At 44.8% G+C, this 16,421-nt stretch overlaps 1 protein-coding gene across 4 annotated transcripts in view; it reads left to right on the top strand.

Annotated features, from left to right (window-relative positions):
* NMRK1 (nicotinamide riboside kinase 1) overlaps positions 1 to 15,104 on the top strand; it is a 177,488-nt gene extending 162,384 nt beyond the window's left edge. For 2 of the 4 annotated variants that reach the window (XM_085633071.1, XM_085633072.1), the window contains one exon: positions 11,628 to 15,104. In XM_085633071.1, the coding sequence (XP_085489197.1) occupies positions 11,628 to 11,653 (26 nt within the window). In that variant the 3' untranslated portion in view covers positions 11,654 to 15,104. Of the gene's footprint in view, positions 1 to 2,973; positions 5,306 to 8,088; positions 8,842 to 11,627 lie in introns of those variants that run through there. The other 2 variants (XR_014970371.1, XM_085633070.1) reach the window with 2 other exon arrangements.
* Positions 15,105 to 16,421: the final 1,317 nt, after the last annotated feature.

The following is a 16,421-nucleotide window of genomic DNA, read 5'->3' as shown; positions in this document are numbered from 1 at the left end:
AAAGACCAGCAAGTCGCCAGAGGCCACGCCTCCTTTCTCCACTATTCTGCAGACACGCCTCTTGGCACACTACTGGTTGGGAAATGAAGTCCACTTTCCTCCTGAGGGTCCTTGGCGGCTAACTGCCCCTCCTGTTACCTCCAGTATGTCCCACACAGTGGAATTGCTGAGAGATTGTCAGTCGCCGCGCCCCCTTTCTCTACCACTCTGCAAACACACCTCCTGGTGCACTACTAATTGTGGGATGAAGTCCCCTTGGCTGATGAGGGTTCTTGGGGGGAACAACCCCTCCTGTTACCACCAGTTAGTCCCACACAGCTGGATTGCTAAGAGCTGGTCGGAGGCCACGCCCCCTTTCTCCACCACTCTGCAAATGCACCTCCTGGCATACTACTGGTTGAAGGATGAAATCCTCTTGAATGCTGAGGGACATTGAGGGCCAATAGCCCTTCTAGTACCTCCAATAAGTCATACACAGCTGTAATCCTGAGAGCTGGTCGGAGGCCCCGCCCCCTTTCTCCACCACTCCCCAAACTTGACTACTACTTAAAAAAACCTTCCAAATTCACTGAAATAAACAAAGGTTACAAGGATGTTATAGTTAGGAATTAACATTTTAAAAACCTTACAAATTCACTGCAAAAACCAAAGTGTACAGGGATGTTATAGTTAGGCTCAGGTTTCACTATACAAAACCAGTGAAATTCAGCAGTTATAGTTATCTGAGCTAACTATAACTCGTGCCCCCACAATCCACTGCTTATGACCTCACATATTACATCAATCATGACATGGTCAGTGACATCACTGATGACAACATCCACAGAATCACTGTTGTACCCACGCACACCCCATTGAATGTTTCATACACCCACTCCCACTCAACCATTCACAAACCCATTCATAGACCCATACCAATACTTACACACCCACACACTGATTCATAGGTCTACACACACATCCACACACTGATTCATAGGTCTACACACATCTACTCACTCACCCATATAGCCACTCATACACCACTCACTCACTAATACAGCCACTGACATATCCACTCATACACCCACTCACAAACTGAGTCAGTCACCCATAGAGCTGCTCACACACCTACTGACTCATCCATATAGTCAGTCACACAGCCATTTCCTCACCCATACAGACACACACACACCCACTCACTATACTATAAATATAACACTTGGGATCCGATTGGTCCTGAAGAAAGCCGGTATGACCCAACACTGTGGGCACTCTTAAACACGGCTGAAACATGTTAACACTTTGGCAGTAAGGAGGGGAGAAGGGACTCCCAATACTTCTCCTATCACCACCACCCTTCACTTTTTAGACCTAGACAGTGGGTCAAGGAATAAATTGTTGCACAAAGACTCCACTGAGCTAGTTTTATATCTTTACTGCAATTTCTTTCGGTGATCCCAAAGCATATTGAGATATCATTTCTTTTTTATGTATGTATTGTCTTACCCTCCCTTATGCTCCACCCCAGGCATTGGCCTGCGCAGGGGTGTATTGTAAGCTAGCCTAACAGAGCGTGTGCCACTATTTCAACACTGCTCGCTACTCCTCCTGATGTGTTAGTGCCATACGATTGGGGAGGCCAGAGTAGAGAGATTTGCCTCTACCCCTTCATAGTATGTGGAACCTAACTATAACGTCCCTGAAACCTTTGTTTTTTTCAGTGGGAAAAAATATATATATTATATATTTTATATGTTCACTAAAAAAAACAGGTTAAAGTAGTGTTATAGTTAGGTGAATATGTCAGTGACAACATTAATGTTTTGATCTAAAACAAATAAACAAATCACAGTAATTCACTAGTTATAGTTAACATAACTAACTGTTATGATCTCACATATTACATCACCCATGACATGTTATATGGCATCATTGATGACATCACTGATGACATCATCCAAGCTTCCTTCGTACACATTGCTCTATTAACTAGAATGACATTAGAGGCCTGAAAGTAAATTCAAAATAGCTCAGAATAACATAACGCTTTATTAATGCCATCACAGATACAACTCCCTTAAGTGTAGCAAGCTTGTGCATATGACCACACACTTCACGGGTAGCCTAGTTCACATCAACAAACAACCACATATATATGGGAAACCCTCATTGCATATGGAGTTCAATGTGTATACTACTGTTCAGAGAAAGCCAAGTTACTCAAGATACTCAACACCTGTTCCAAAATTAATGCCCTACTATGGACAGTTTTTATATGTATCAAACCCTTCACAGTAACTGAACCTACATTGAGAAATTAAGTTGATATGAGTAGAAAAGTGGGTACTGGAAACAGTGTTTACTATATGGAGAGAATTTACTCTGTACCACACTGTTTGCAGATAGTGAAACTCTCATGAGAAATATACCACAGAGTATTAAAAAGTATCTACTGGATATCCCATCTTCTGAAGCAAAAGAAGTACATGTACATAGGATATTACCTGGTGCACACAGTCTCCTTTGTTATGTAGAAGCTGTCATGCTGTGACGATTCTGTCTAATAACTCAGGGCTGCTTACAATACTTAGTATGCAGTATGTAAACTTGTGTGGAACATGCTGAACACAAGTTGTCAACTATCACCTGCACACAGAGTTACTCTTCCATGCACAGATTTATAACGTGTTCAATACCTCTACACACCAATGATTCATTAGGAACGTATGCGTTTTCTAAACACTTACTCCCATTACCTGAACACAGGCTGTAGAACATTAGGTGGAAAGGTGCTATGGTAGCTACCCGCCACCATGTAAACTATAAAACAAACTAACACGATGTGACGGATCCTTTCCCCCGGTCCCCAATCCCTCACGCCCACCACCCGGATTACCTCCTCTCCGGAACTGTCCCTTCCCGGATTCCCGATTCCGAATGATCTCCAAAGCGTCCGTGACAACGGAATCCCCACCCCTCTCTCTCTTTCAGGGTCCAATCAGGAGTGACGACGGAGCGGAAGGAGTCGCCCGATGCCCCGGAAGTCCCGCCTACCTACAACCAGACGCCCACAGAAAAAGCGGATCCGAAGAGACTGGAGGAGTCGAAAGATCGTGGCAGGAACTCTCGGCTGGCGAGCACGTGGAGAACGAAGACGGAAGTGGAGAACTCGAGGAGTGGTCAGAAGAGTGGTGGAGTCCCACGGAGGAAGCTGGAGAGCGGCCGTAACTCGGAGGAGAGTTACGGCGGAGCGCGTGAGTACCTTCCACCATACCCTCAGTCTGTTAGAGTACTCTATGTACCCATATAATCTTCCCTTATATATAGCCTCTCTCTCTTCACCATCCCGTCCCGCCACCTTGTAACTTATGTACAGCACCCTACACCGTGTACAGACCCTGTTCTCACGAACCTTCCGAGCACTCTTCCTTTACCAACCCCTGCCTTTCCCCCTCTTACCCTTTCCCCACACAGTCTGCTTACTCCTCTTCACCTTGTGGTAACGGGGCCAGCGTCTTCATCTGAGTCCCAGCAGGACTAACGGCTCCTCTTTCTTTCTCTTCCGGTCCTCCGAGGAACTTCCACACTGTCTAGGGTCGCCGATTACAACCAAGAACGGAGACGTCCCTGAAACACCGACCCCGACGACCCGACCGCGACGAGGAGTTCTTCCACAGCTACATCAAAACCCTACACCTGTGTAAACAGAACTTCTGTTCAATAAAACAACACTATAGCCCACTATATCTGGCCTCCTCGTCTGACTTTCCGGCCCGCAATACCCACACGCCGACAGGTGGTGTCAGAAGTGGGATCAGCTGGAGACATGGAGGCCGTACTGCAAAGGATGGCTACCTCCCAAGAACAATTAGGGACATTGATGGAACGCTTCCTGAAAACCGCCGAAAACGATCGTGGGCAACTCCACGATGTCCTGAAAGGCCAGGGAGACACCCACGAACAAGCCATGGGAAAATTGACCACCGCCCTCGAGCAACAGAGACCCACAACCTCATTACCCTCGGTGGTCCTCCAGAAGTTCGTGCCGGGAGAAGATCCGGATTTCTTCTTTACGAATTTTGAAAGGTTAGCCCAGGCTGCGTCATGGCCTGTAGACCGTTGGGGCCATTACCTGGGCCCTTTACTGACTGGTGATTTACAAGCCGCTTACCAACAAGCCAACGTGCAAGGCACCACTCCGTATGCGGATATCAAAACGTGCATATTGGAACGATTGGGCATCGACGCAGAGGCCTACCGGGTGAGGTTACGTCAGGTCAAAGAAAGACCACAAGAGACTCCTCGAGCACTATCGTTCCGAATCAAGGATCTGACATCTCGGTGGCTGAAACCCGAAACGTCCACCAAGGAAGAGATCCTGGAAAAGATCCACCTAGAACAATTTCTCTCGTCTCTACACCCCGGTACCCAAAGGTGGGTACGTCAACATGCCCGTCTCACCTTGGATACCGCCGTGGAAATAGCCAGTGCCTACAGTCGAGCACAGGAGACCCCACGAGGCAAGGAGGAACATCCCCAGAAACCTCCTCTCACCACCGGCATCAGACCTCTCCGCCCTCTTCTACCTAAAAGACCCGTGATGACCCATTTGTTTCCCACACCGGTGCCTACGCGACCTACCAACCCTGGACCCCAATGTTACGGGTGCGGAGGTTTTGGTCACATCGCTCGCATGTGTCCCCACAAAGAAGAACCCATGGAGATTGGTCTGGCCAGGAACTACGTTTGTTCCGTACCCGGTTCTGAACCACCCTCCTTCCACCGACCCGTAACCATAAATGGACAAACCCTCACAGCGTTGGCAGACTCTGGATGTCGACAGAGTGTTCTCCGACCCCAGGCCCTGCAGACACCCGCCGAACCTCCCTCTGGAACGGTTGCCATTCAATGTGTGCACGGCGATACGAGAAGATATCCCACCACCCAAGTCCAAGTCCAACATCCAAAGGATCCGGGAACCACCCTCACCGTAGGACTTATTCCCTCTCTTCCCGAAGAAGCCATTTTGGGGAGTGACTATCCCGGATTACCCGGACTTCTTCAGGATTCAACGGATTCCCTCAACCAATGGTGGGAAGAAGCACCCTTTCCTCAGGGGCCATCCTCTCCAACAACACAACCCAAGCTCCTGAAAACCAAAGCACAGAAAAAGAAGGAGAAAAGGGACTATGTCGACGTCTTCCCAGCGATCCCGGACGAACATCCATGGCAGACAGACCAAGAATTTCGAGCAGCCCAACAAGAAGACCCCGTTCTGCAGGAAGCCTGGGCTAAGGCGTTGGAAAACGAGGATCCTCTTACCGTAGGTCCCTACTTCTTCAAGAAACAGGGGTTGTTATACCGAAAGGGAGGGGCCCAGCAAAAGGCCCAACTGTTGATCCCCGGCCCTTTCCGCGAGAAGGTCCTGTTTCTCGCACATAGCCATCTGCTGGGCGGACATTTTGGTGACGAAAAAACCAGCCAAACCATTCTAGAGAGATTCTACTGGCCCGGGGTCCACCAACAAGTAAAAACATACTGCCGGGAGTGCCCGGTGTGTCAAAAAAACAGTAGATATCGACCCCCTCGGGTACCCCTACAACCTCTCCCTATCATTGACATCCCGTTTAGTAGAGTAGGGATGGACCTCATAGGCCCCTTGTTGCCCTCTCGTAGCGGCTGTCGATATGCCCTGGTCCTCGTAGACTACGCCACACGCTTCCCGGAAGCTTTGCCCTTACGACAACCCACTACCCAGAACATAGCGAAAGCCCTCATCTCCGTATTTTCCCGAGTAGGATTTCCCCGAGAGATCCTAACCGATCAGGGCACCCCCTTTGTATCAGCCTTAATGAAACAGGTTTGTTCACAACTAGGTATCAAACAAATCCGGACCTCGGCTTACCACCCCCAGACCGACGGGCTGGTGGAGCGCTACAATGCCACCTTGAAACAAACACTGAAGAAGTTACTGGGGTTAGAAGCCAAAAGATGGGAAGATATGTTGCCCCTAGCGTTGTTCGCTATACGTTGCAAAACCCAGAGTAGTACAGGCTATTCACCATATGAGTTGCTATATGGCCGGCCACCACGTACCCTGTTAGATATGGCCCAGGAAGCCTGGGAAGCCGAGCCTAACCGCACTCGGCCCCTCCCTGAGTATATATCCAACCTACAAACCCACTTGGCAATGATGAGAGACATCGTCCACCAAAACCTGGAAAATGCCCAGAATAAACAGAAAGTACAGTATGACAAGGGGACAAAAACCCGGAACTTTGCCATCGGGGATTTGGTACTGTTGATGATGCCATCCTCTGATCACAAACTCCTAGGGCAGTGGCAGGGCCCGTATACCGTGCTTCGACAGGTAACCCCTGTCACATATGAAATAGAACTGGATCCTACACGAGGCACCAAACAGATCTTTCATGTGAATCTGCTTAAAAAATGGGAGGCCCCCGTCCCGTCCTCTCTACCACCGTAGAACAGGTACCCCTTTCCTTTGCCCCCTGCATAGACTCGGGGCTAACACCCCAACACTGTCACGACCTCAAAAATCACCTATACCCCTTACGGCACGTGTTCTCCTCGGTACCAGGTCATACGACCATCACCGAACACACTATACCCACAATACCCGGGAAGGTGGTCAGGCAAAGGCCATACCGAGTTCCTGAAGCCCGTCGGGCGGTAATAAAAAAAGAAACCGAACTAATGCTGCAGATGGGCATAATAGAACCCTCAGTAAGCGACTGGAACTCTCCAATCGTCCTCGTTCCTAAACCCGACGGATCAGTCAGATTTTGCATTGACTTCCGGGAAGTCAACAAAATTTCATCCTTTGACACGTATCCCCTGCCGCGCGTCGACGAGATGATCGAACGCATAGGGAATGCGCAATTCATCTCCACGCTAGACCTCTGTAAAGGGTATTGGCAGATACCCCTCAGGCAAGAGGACAGAAAGAAAACAGCGTTTTCTACCCCTGAGGGGTTGTATCAGTTCCTTGTTCTCCCGTTCGGCCTTCATGGGGCCCCCGCCACCTTTCAACGAGCCATGAACCACGTCTTAAGACCCCACACCCAGTACGCGGGGGCATACCTAGACGACATAATCATCTATAGTGATAGCTGGGAACAACACTTGGACCACCTGTACAAGGTCATCACCTCCCTGGGGTCATATGGTTTCACAATCAATCCCGCCAAAACCACCCTGGCCGCACAAACGGTACAATATCTGGGTTACCTCCTGGGGGAGGGCCTCATCCGACCCCAATCTACCAAAACCGAAGCCATCCGTTCCCTCCCCTTCCCGAAAACGAAAAAAGACCTCCGTGCGTTCCTAGGCCTCCTAGGGTATTATCGGAGGTTTGTACCCAATTTTTCACAAAGAGCAGCCCCTCTCACAGACCTGTTAAAAAACTCTGCAGCCACGGAGACATTGCTCCAAAACCCAACACCCTTGTTATGGGAGGCCTTTTCCGACCTCAAACGTGCTTTGACCTCCGGTCCCGTGCTTGTGAGCCCTGATTATACGCGACCCTTCCTTTTGCAGACTGACGCCTCAGAACAGGGTTTGGGGGCAGTATTATCCCAAAAGGACCTGTTTGGTAACGAGAAGCCCATTCTCTACCTCAGCCGGAAGTTATTTCCCCGAGAACGCAACTACGCTGTGGTAGAAAAAGAAGCCCTGGCTATTAAGTGGGCAGTGGACAGTCTCCGCTATTACTTAGAGGGTCGTGAGTTCACTATATACACCGACCATGCCCCTCTGGAATGGATGGCCCGAAACAAAGGACATAATGACCGAGTCCTCCGCTGGTTCCTTGCCCTCCAACCCTATCGTTTCACCACAGTACACCGAAAAGGGGCAGACCAAGGGAACGCGGACTACCTGTCCCGTTATCCCGTGTCCTCAACAAGTACACGAAACATTCCTAGGGGAAGGGGATGTGACGGATCCTTTCCCCCGGTCCCCAATCCCTCACGCCCACCACCCGGATTACCTCCTCTCCGGAACTGTCCCTTCCCGGATTCCCGATTCCGAATGATCTCCAAAGCGTCCGTGACAACGGAATCCCCACCCCTCTCTCTCTTTCAGGGTCCAATCAGGAGTGACGACGGAGCGGAAGGAGTCGCCCGATGCCCCGGAAGTCCCGCCTACCTACAACCAGACGCCCACAGAAAAAGCGGATCCAAAGAGACTGGAGGAGTCGAAAGATCGTGGCAGGAACTCTCGGCTGGCGAGCACGTGGAGAACGAAGACGGAAGTGGAGAACTCGAGGAGTGGTCAGAAGAGTGGTGGAGTCCCACGGAGGAAGCTGGAGAGCGGCCGTAACTCGGAGGAGAGTTACGGCGGAGCGCGTGAGTACCTTCCACCATACCCTCAGTCTGTTAGAGTACTCTATGTACCCATATAATCTTCCCTTATATATAGCCTCTCTCTCTTCACCATCCCGTCCCGCCACCTTGTAACTTATGTACAGCACCCTACACCGTGTACAGACCCTGTTCTCACGAACCTTCCGAGCACTCTTCCTTTACCAACCCCTGCCTTTCCCCCTCTTACCCTTTCCCCACACAGTCTGCTTACTCCTCTTCACCTTGTGGTAACGGGGCCAGCGTCTTCATCTGAGTCCCAGCAGGACTAACGGCTTCTCTTTCTTTCTCTTCCGGTCCTCCGAGGAACTTCCACACTGTCTAGGGTCGCCGATTACAACCAAGAACGGAGACGTCCCTGAAACACCGACCCCGACGACCCGACCGCGACGAGGAGTTCTTCCACAGCTACATCAAAACCCTACACCTGTGTAAACAGAACTTCTGTTCAATAAAACAACACTATAGCCCACTATATCTGGCCTCCTCGTCTGACTTTCCGGCCCGCAATACCCACACGCCGACACACACTCATTGGTTGATGTCATCAATGATGCCATAGAACATGTCATAAGGGATGTAATATGTGAGGTCATAAGCAGTGCATGGCGAGGGCACAAGTTATACTTAGCTCAGCTAACTATAACTAGTACATTTCAATGTTTATTTTTTTGTTCAAAAAGTTAATGTTGTCACTGACATTCACCTAGTTGTAACATTACTTTAACCTTCGGTTTTTTCAGTGAAATTCTATGGTTTTTTTCGCTGCACATGGCCTTCTGCTGATTTGGGTTTTTATTATGGCCCCAGTAAGTCCCACTTGGTCTCCACATTTTTTTTAATCATCTTTTCCATAAGTTATGCATAATACAATTTTTGCCAGCTTTATTATACAAAACATCACAGTGACATCTACTAACTCAACACTTGGTGGGGTACCAAGCTGCATACCTCTTGGTCTCCACATGGGGCCTAGGGGGGCAGGGAATCCTTACTCTGCCCCATATGTTATTTTATGTTTTAAAGTTTAGAACAGGGGACTAAGTCCCCAATTCCTGTAATGGCTGCCAGTAACATTTTTCTCATGTTGCTGGCAGCCAATCAGAGTGATTGCTCCTTCGGGAGCGAGATGGTCCAAGGGGAAAAAAAGTGCCCTGGGCCAATCAGAATGCTCTATTTTTTTTATTGGGTTCGAGGGACTTTAGCAAGAGTCCCTCAATCCTAACTGTCCAGATATACAAATATTTTTTAATCTTAATTTGCCAAAAACTACTGAACAGATTTTTTACCAAATCACAAAAATCAAAACCTGTGGGCCGAGAGCTAGATTCCTGTGAAATTTGGTGTCATTCCGTTTAGCAGTTTCTGCAGTAGTGCTTTTTAAAGAAGTCTATGGAAAATGCATGAGGATTTTGGGACCCTCTATTTTTCTCAGCCCCTGCTTGACATATAACCCCCAAAACTTTCCATGTGCAAACTAGTCAAAAAGTAGAACCTTTTTGGAAAGTTTCATAGAGATTTGTCAAACGAGGCCAAGGTTATCAGCAACAGAAACAACTCATTTTCTATGAAAACTCTGACTTATCTGTAACCACCCAGTGGCGACTGCCTCAGGGTAACATATATATATAATATATTGGGATAACGTACTCCCAGCCGTACATTATAAGGATATTGCAAGTCACCTAAAAGTTCTGTGACCATAGACATGAAGGAGGCTGACGGTCGATTTCCTTTATAAGATCATGGAACTCCGAGTTTACTTGTAATATCTTTATAATGTATGGCAGACAGTACTTTATTCATTATAATTCATGGTCCCATCATCACCCTTCCCACAAACTGATCACATCCTTAGTGTGTTGGTCTTTCATGTGAAAGAGAAAGTATGTTTGCAAACATGAAGAATAAAAGTAGAATCCCAAACTGCAAAATTAAACACACAAAACAGCAGTTGGATATGTGTTTCAAAAATATATTAGAATCAGTTTAGTATGTCATATTTTGAAAAACGCTGCAGCTCAGAATGTGTAGATACATGCAGATGGAGGGATTCTGTATTTCCTATAGTTACGTAAAGCGTGCAAAAAAAGAAATATGTTGCTAGGAATATTGCCTTACTGCTTATCCCTGCTCATCTAGAAAATAGAGCAAACGGTAAAGCCAGGTTTCATTTTCGTTGTTTAAATTGCAATTTTATTATTCTCTGGGATCTGCCTCTCAGTCTTACTACTAGCTCGGGCAGCATGCATTGTGACAGATGAACTCAACTGCAATACATTACTACAGTTGAGCTGCTATGTCATTTCTTTATTACCGGGGATAACAGACATCACAAGTCACCTGTAATAAAGTAATTAGAGACTGGCTTTTATACTTTGATTGCAGGCCCTCATGGTAATAAATACATATATAGATATACCTTTTAAAAAAGGATGCTGTTGAGACATATCCTGTGCCTTTTTGAGGTGCAATTTGTTTGGTTTAAAGTCTGAAGGATGTCTCTGCAGTCCATAGAGGGAGAAAGTTTCCCAAAACAAGCACCTGCATGCTGGAACCACTTCTGGGAATTTGGTTGAGAAATATAAATCACAGTAAACAAGTACATTAAATAAATTATCACTAAAAGATATGGTTGATACTAGTGGTATACAACATAAAGATAAATACAGTAGTGGACTTAGCAAGTTGATACAGTTGGGGGTCATTATAATGGAAGTGATAAAGAGCTAGGTCGATATTGAAGAGGTAGACATTCTGACACATAATTCAATTTATTTGTCCCAAAATTCGTAAAAGTTAAAAACAAAAATATATACAATAGTACTCACAGCAAAATGTACAGTGCATACTGATCCCCAAATTAGAACCAATTGAATTTCTGGGATTAATAGCAAGTTCGAAAACCACGAATACTCCAAAACGTTCCCAAGTGACTCTCAACATTCTAAGTGGCAGAAGGTAAGGCCTAAAACATCAAAACCCTAGCTGTTATAAAATCAATCAATCAAAATGTCCTCCTCATAGCCTTATAAAGTGCGCAAAAACATACTTAAAAAGTATACTTGTAAAATATTTTATGACTACAATTTTGGGCAAAACTAGAATTATATTGGAATATACTTTTTCAATGTGTGCCAGATGTATTTGAGTGCTTTGAATTAATACACCAAGTGAATTTGCTTTAACATTTGCTATTTTTGTACAAAAGGCAGTTCTGTATTTTGTTTTTAATAAAGATAGAATATGTTTGTCTTCTAGATCTGCAGAGTACCACTACATCATAGGTGTGCAAAAGAAATATTGCAGCAACAGGAAGTTCGGATCTTTATGCAACATTTTTACAAAGCAAAAGCTTCACGAACATTTTGTGCAATATTATTTTACTTGATTATGCCAAGAACTATCCTCACTAAAATTATAATTTCTATGAAATATATTAATTTTGTAATCACTCTGCATTGGTTGTTGGAGGGAAGGCAAAAAAATTGGAAAATGACATACCTCTACTTCAGCAACTACTGTACCAAGAAGATTTGAATAATCTAGGCAGGTCTCCTCGCTTTGTTAATGTTAAACAATTGCCTATTTTCTTCGGGTTTTGGGCCTCAAAAGGGGATGAAAGAGTGGAAGTGGCAATACTTTGCTGTTTTTTGCTTGCAGCACCAAGACGAGAGTGTCTTTTGAGCTTTATGTGAAGTTTCCCTCAGTTCACCCTCACTCAGAGTACCCTGTGCGAATCACTGAGAAAGTTCAATCCTTCACAAAGCGGGCTAAAGGTGGAAAGAGAAGAGAGGAAGAACAACATTTTTAAAACCCAACTTACTTTATCGTTTGATTTATGACAGCTTGACAGGGAAACTGTTTGCATTCCTGAATATCTCCACTCCCTCGCTTCTTTTTCTTTCCTTATCTAATAATTTTTGTTTAGTTTGTCAGATACAGCCTATCGAAAGAGTTTAAATGCCACCTACTTTAATTACAATACATTTTCATAGGTTTAGATGTCATGATGTACTGCTCTATAAAATATTGTAAAAACAATGTTGAACTTTCTCTTGCTTCTGTGTCACTATTGAGAAATGAACCTGCCTCCTGCATCATTCACCGAACGCTAGTTCACAAATGCACTGGATACGTTTTACTTTGTCTTTTTTATTATTGTATGTTTGGGATTGTTTTCTGATGAATGAGCTGAGTTAGGCATTGAAGTCAAAACTAGTAAGGAATCCTAAAAGTATGAATATTTAGATTATGGCATTATCATTTTTTTTTGCTGCACTTTCCGCTTTTGTGTTAGTCCTATTCGATTTGCTATATGCATCATATATGCTCCCACGCCCTTTTGTGGACCCATATGCATGAGGTAATCTTTCTTCTGCTTTCAGCTACCTCCCTTGTCAATTGACACTCACATTTCCACTCCCTTGTCCATCCCCCTTTTTTTCTACTTCCTGAATAACCCCTTTTGTAATATAGCCTGATCATTTTTGACCTCTGGAATGGGTTTTGTGGTTGTAAATGCTTTCCCTTCATGACTGTATAAGCAGCTGTTGATTTCTGGCTATTCTTGACCACTGGCCAAGATACCTGAGTTGTCACTCTTTATTGTGTTACCAATTTCTAAACTATTAGTTGTGCAGACTATTATGAGCAGAAAATGAATGCTAAAAATACAATAAAGAGGAAAGGGGAACTAGAGAAAAGGAAGGGTGGGGAGAAAATAGGGAGAAAAGAGAACTTTAAAAGTGAGAATATAGTAGAGAAAGGAGAGACATGGAAAGAAGTAAAGACGATAGTGGTGTATCTATTTTTTAGCAGATTTAAGATACATGGGAAACATTTAACCCCGACTGTTTCCCTCATCTTAATATTTGATGGTGATTCTAATCAGTTTAATGTATATGGCTCTTTCTAGGGTATCTGTTGTATCTTCAGTTCAAGGCCTAAAAGAGATAATGATATATGAAAGCTGATATACATCATTGTAACATTATGCCAAGACTTTAGTCATTGATCCCCTGACAAGGAACTCAGTTTAAAATCTGTTCAGCAAAGTACAATGTTTCTTTGTTATATGAACCACTGAAACATATTGTAATTATAAGCACACTACTCCGTATTATTATGTATAGACAAAATAACAAGTTATTTGAAGTCATACTGAGAAACAGTTTAAATGTTTGCAGGGATTTTAAAATGCATTGGACTGTGCAATTACGCACATCCTAAGGCAAGCTAGTTACCTTTACAATTCAATTCAAATTGATTTTGAGCTGCATACTTGTGAATGCGTTATACTCCAAAATACCATCACAATAAAATGCATCTACTTTTTCACTTAATGTGGAGAGTGCACTACTTCCTGGACTGTTTGACCATGGCTAATTTTGGAAGCATATTCAACGAACCAAATCAGGATCCCAGTCTAATAATCAATAAGTTTGTTTTTAGAACCTGCACCTTACTCTCGTACATCTTGTTAGATGTGTGTGCATGTGTCATGTTAGAATTATGAATGATGTCTGCCGCCCAATATGTTCTGTTGTGAAAAGATGTAACACATTACTTAATGCTTTTAAAATATGTGATTCAGGAATGGGCATGGAGTAAGACGTATCCTTCCTCCTTTCTGTCGCAGTCTTACACCTTCGGTCCAAAAAGGGGCCTTAACCAGAATGAAAAAGCAGGCACCAACAGTGGGCCAACCCCAAATAAAGGTGCACAACTCTACAAAGGAGTAAGCTGAATGAGTCAAACTGTTCTCCATCCTTGCTGGAAAGCTAGGATGGCACCAGTCAAAACTGCTAAGGGCATGGGCGGTGGACTGAAACTGGTACAGAGACAAGCCTAGTCAGGGGCAGTTCGGTTCGCACAGCAGGTTGACAGTGCTGTGGGAGAAATGTTTAAAACCGGATGACTGTGATATGGGTCAATGAAGGGGCGCAACTGGAGTGGAGACAATTCCTCTGCTGACTGAGCTTCCTCCACTGTGCAGAGATGTCAAGGTGCAGGAACCAGGCTTCCTCGGGTCAGAAGTGAGCAACAGACTGCCTGGAATGGGCAGAGGAGCAGGGTTGGCTGTGACCTGCCCTTAGAAACCCCCGTGAGAGTGATAGGAGGGAGCTGAAAAGATTCCGATTGGTGAGAGAGGTGAGTTTCTACACCAAAGGAGAGTGTTAGGAGCCATGTCATGGGGCCTTATTTCCATATGTGGATGCTGCTAAAGTAAGCAAGAGCCGCCTAAATCATCAGAGATACGAAGGATAGGTTGACAAGACAGTGGGGGTCCTGACTAGAAGGTGAGTTTCAAGAAAGACAGAATGAGAGTAGTCCCCTGGACATTTGTCTACTAGCAAGAGCCACACTTTCAGTCAGAGGGCACAGAGGCCATAGTGCAGAGTTCCCCAAGAAATAATTGAGTTTTGCCCCCGTCCTCCCAAGCCCCAGTGGTTGTTGTAAAGATAAACACAGGCCTGAAGGTCCTGTATGGAGTAAAGAACAATAGTAGTGCCCTCCAAGGAACGGTCAAGACACATCCCACCAAGTAGGAAGGCTTACATGGGTGGCCCACAGTGTTGGAAACTTCCTTTAGTGGTTCCATGTGCATTGTGGCTCCCCTTTTCTTCCCCCTTCCCTGTCAAATTGCACTGTATTCTTTAGTACTTATATACTCTGGTTCTAAACTGTGGTTATGCTGTCTGTTTCTGTTTCAATAAAAAATTACAGCAACAAAAATACTCATTTATGATTAAAAATGTTAATTCAACTAAAAGAAATGTGAATCACAATCAAATGCTGTAGTGCACACACAACATCTGAAGGTAAATATACTATATTCATACGTTATACTTTGAAAAAAGGAACGTCACTCTCACCATTTTTTGTACAACAGCTTATATTTTCTTATGTGGGAGATATACGTACCTCTTAACCAGAAACTAAAGTAAGATGTTTAGTGTGTTGCCAGGATTGGACTGAATTGTTATAGTCCCTTTTCTGCTTCCATAGTTTCTGATGTAACAGCAAGTTCTGATTAAAAAAAACTAGAGCTTTATCTTTCCTCACATATTTTTCCTACACTGGAAGCCGTGCTGGTGGACACAGTAACTTATTGGAGTGAAACCATGTGAGCAGGCAAGGGTGAAGGAGAGAACTGCAGACACATGTTGAGAATTGTGGACACATCCACTGCTACATTGTGACTATAAAGCAAGCACAGTGACTATAAATATGTGGTGTAACAGAAAGAACTGCAGACTTAGGGAACCGGGTTCGAGTCTCAGCGTTAGCTCAACATCCTGTGGTTCTGGGCCAATCGCATAATCTCCCCAGTGCCCAAAAATCAAATAAATATGTCTTTGTATAATGTAACTGGTGCTCAAGTAAAGCGCTCCAATACCTTTGGGTCTAGTAGAGCAGAAGGAAGATTTTTGTGACACCGTGGAAGAGGGTAAAAGAGAGAACTGCGGACGCATGGAAAGGACGCCGAGCACATGCACTTTCTAAGAGTGCATGTGGAAAATTAAAAAAATAGTTCCTGCAGCCATTGGAAGAGCACTGACCACAGGAAGCAGTACTTGGTCCAAGCTTGGACTAAGCCTCTAAAGCCCAGAAGGAAGTCGGCCAGGAGGAGCCACTGGCCAGTAGGAAGACAGGAAACCCACGTTACATGGAAGCCAGCCAGTATTAAGTAGTGGTAAGTAATGGGCAGGCTATTAAAACCTTTAAATATTTTATTTTATTTAGAAGAGATGTGAAAAGCACAGTGCAAGCGAAACTTTAAAAAAAGGCATTAATGAGCAGGGGGAAGAGTCTTCTTGCTTGAAGAATCAAATAGTAACAAGGCACATGAGTAGTAATTTCTGAAGCAGAAACTTGTTACCCTGAATGAACAAAGCATGATATTATGGTATATTTTAGGACTTAGAAAATTGTTCTGGAAGAAATGATATCTGAATATCGGGTCTCCAGTCGAGGTAGAAGGAAAAGACATTGAAGGATTCGTATGGAGAACATTCACGTTTTTGTTGTAGATATGGAACTCGGATGACT

The sequence above is a fragment of the Triturus cristatus genome, chromosome 2_1 (genome assembly GCF_964204655.1).
Source record: "Triturus cristatus chromosome 2_1, aTriCri1.1, whole genome shotgun sequence".
In the NCBI taxonomy this organism is placed as follows: Eukaryota; Metazoa; Chordata; class Amphibia; order Caudata; family Salamandridae; genus Triturus; species Triturus cristatus.
This window is presented reverse-complemented; position numbering and strand designations above follow the sequence as displayed.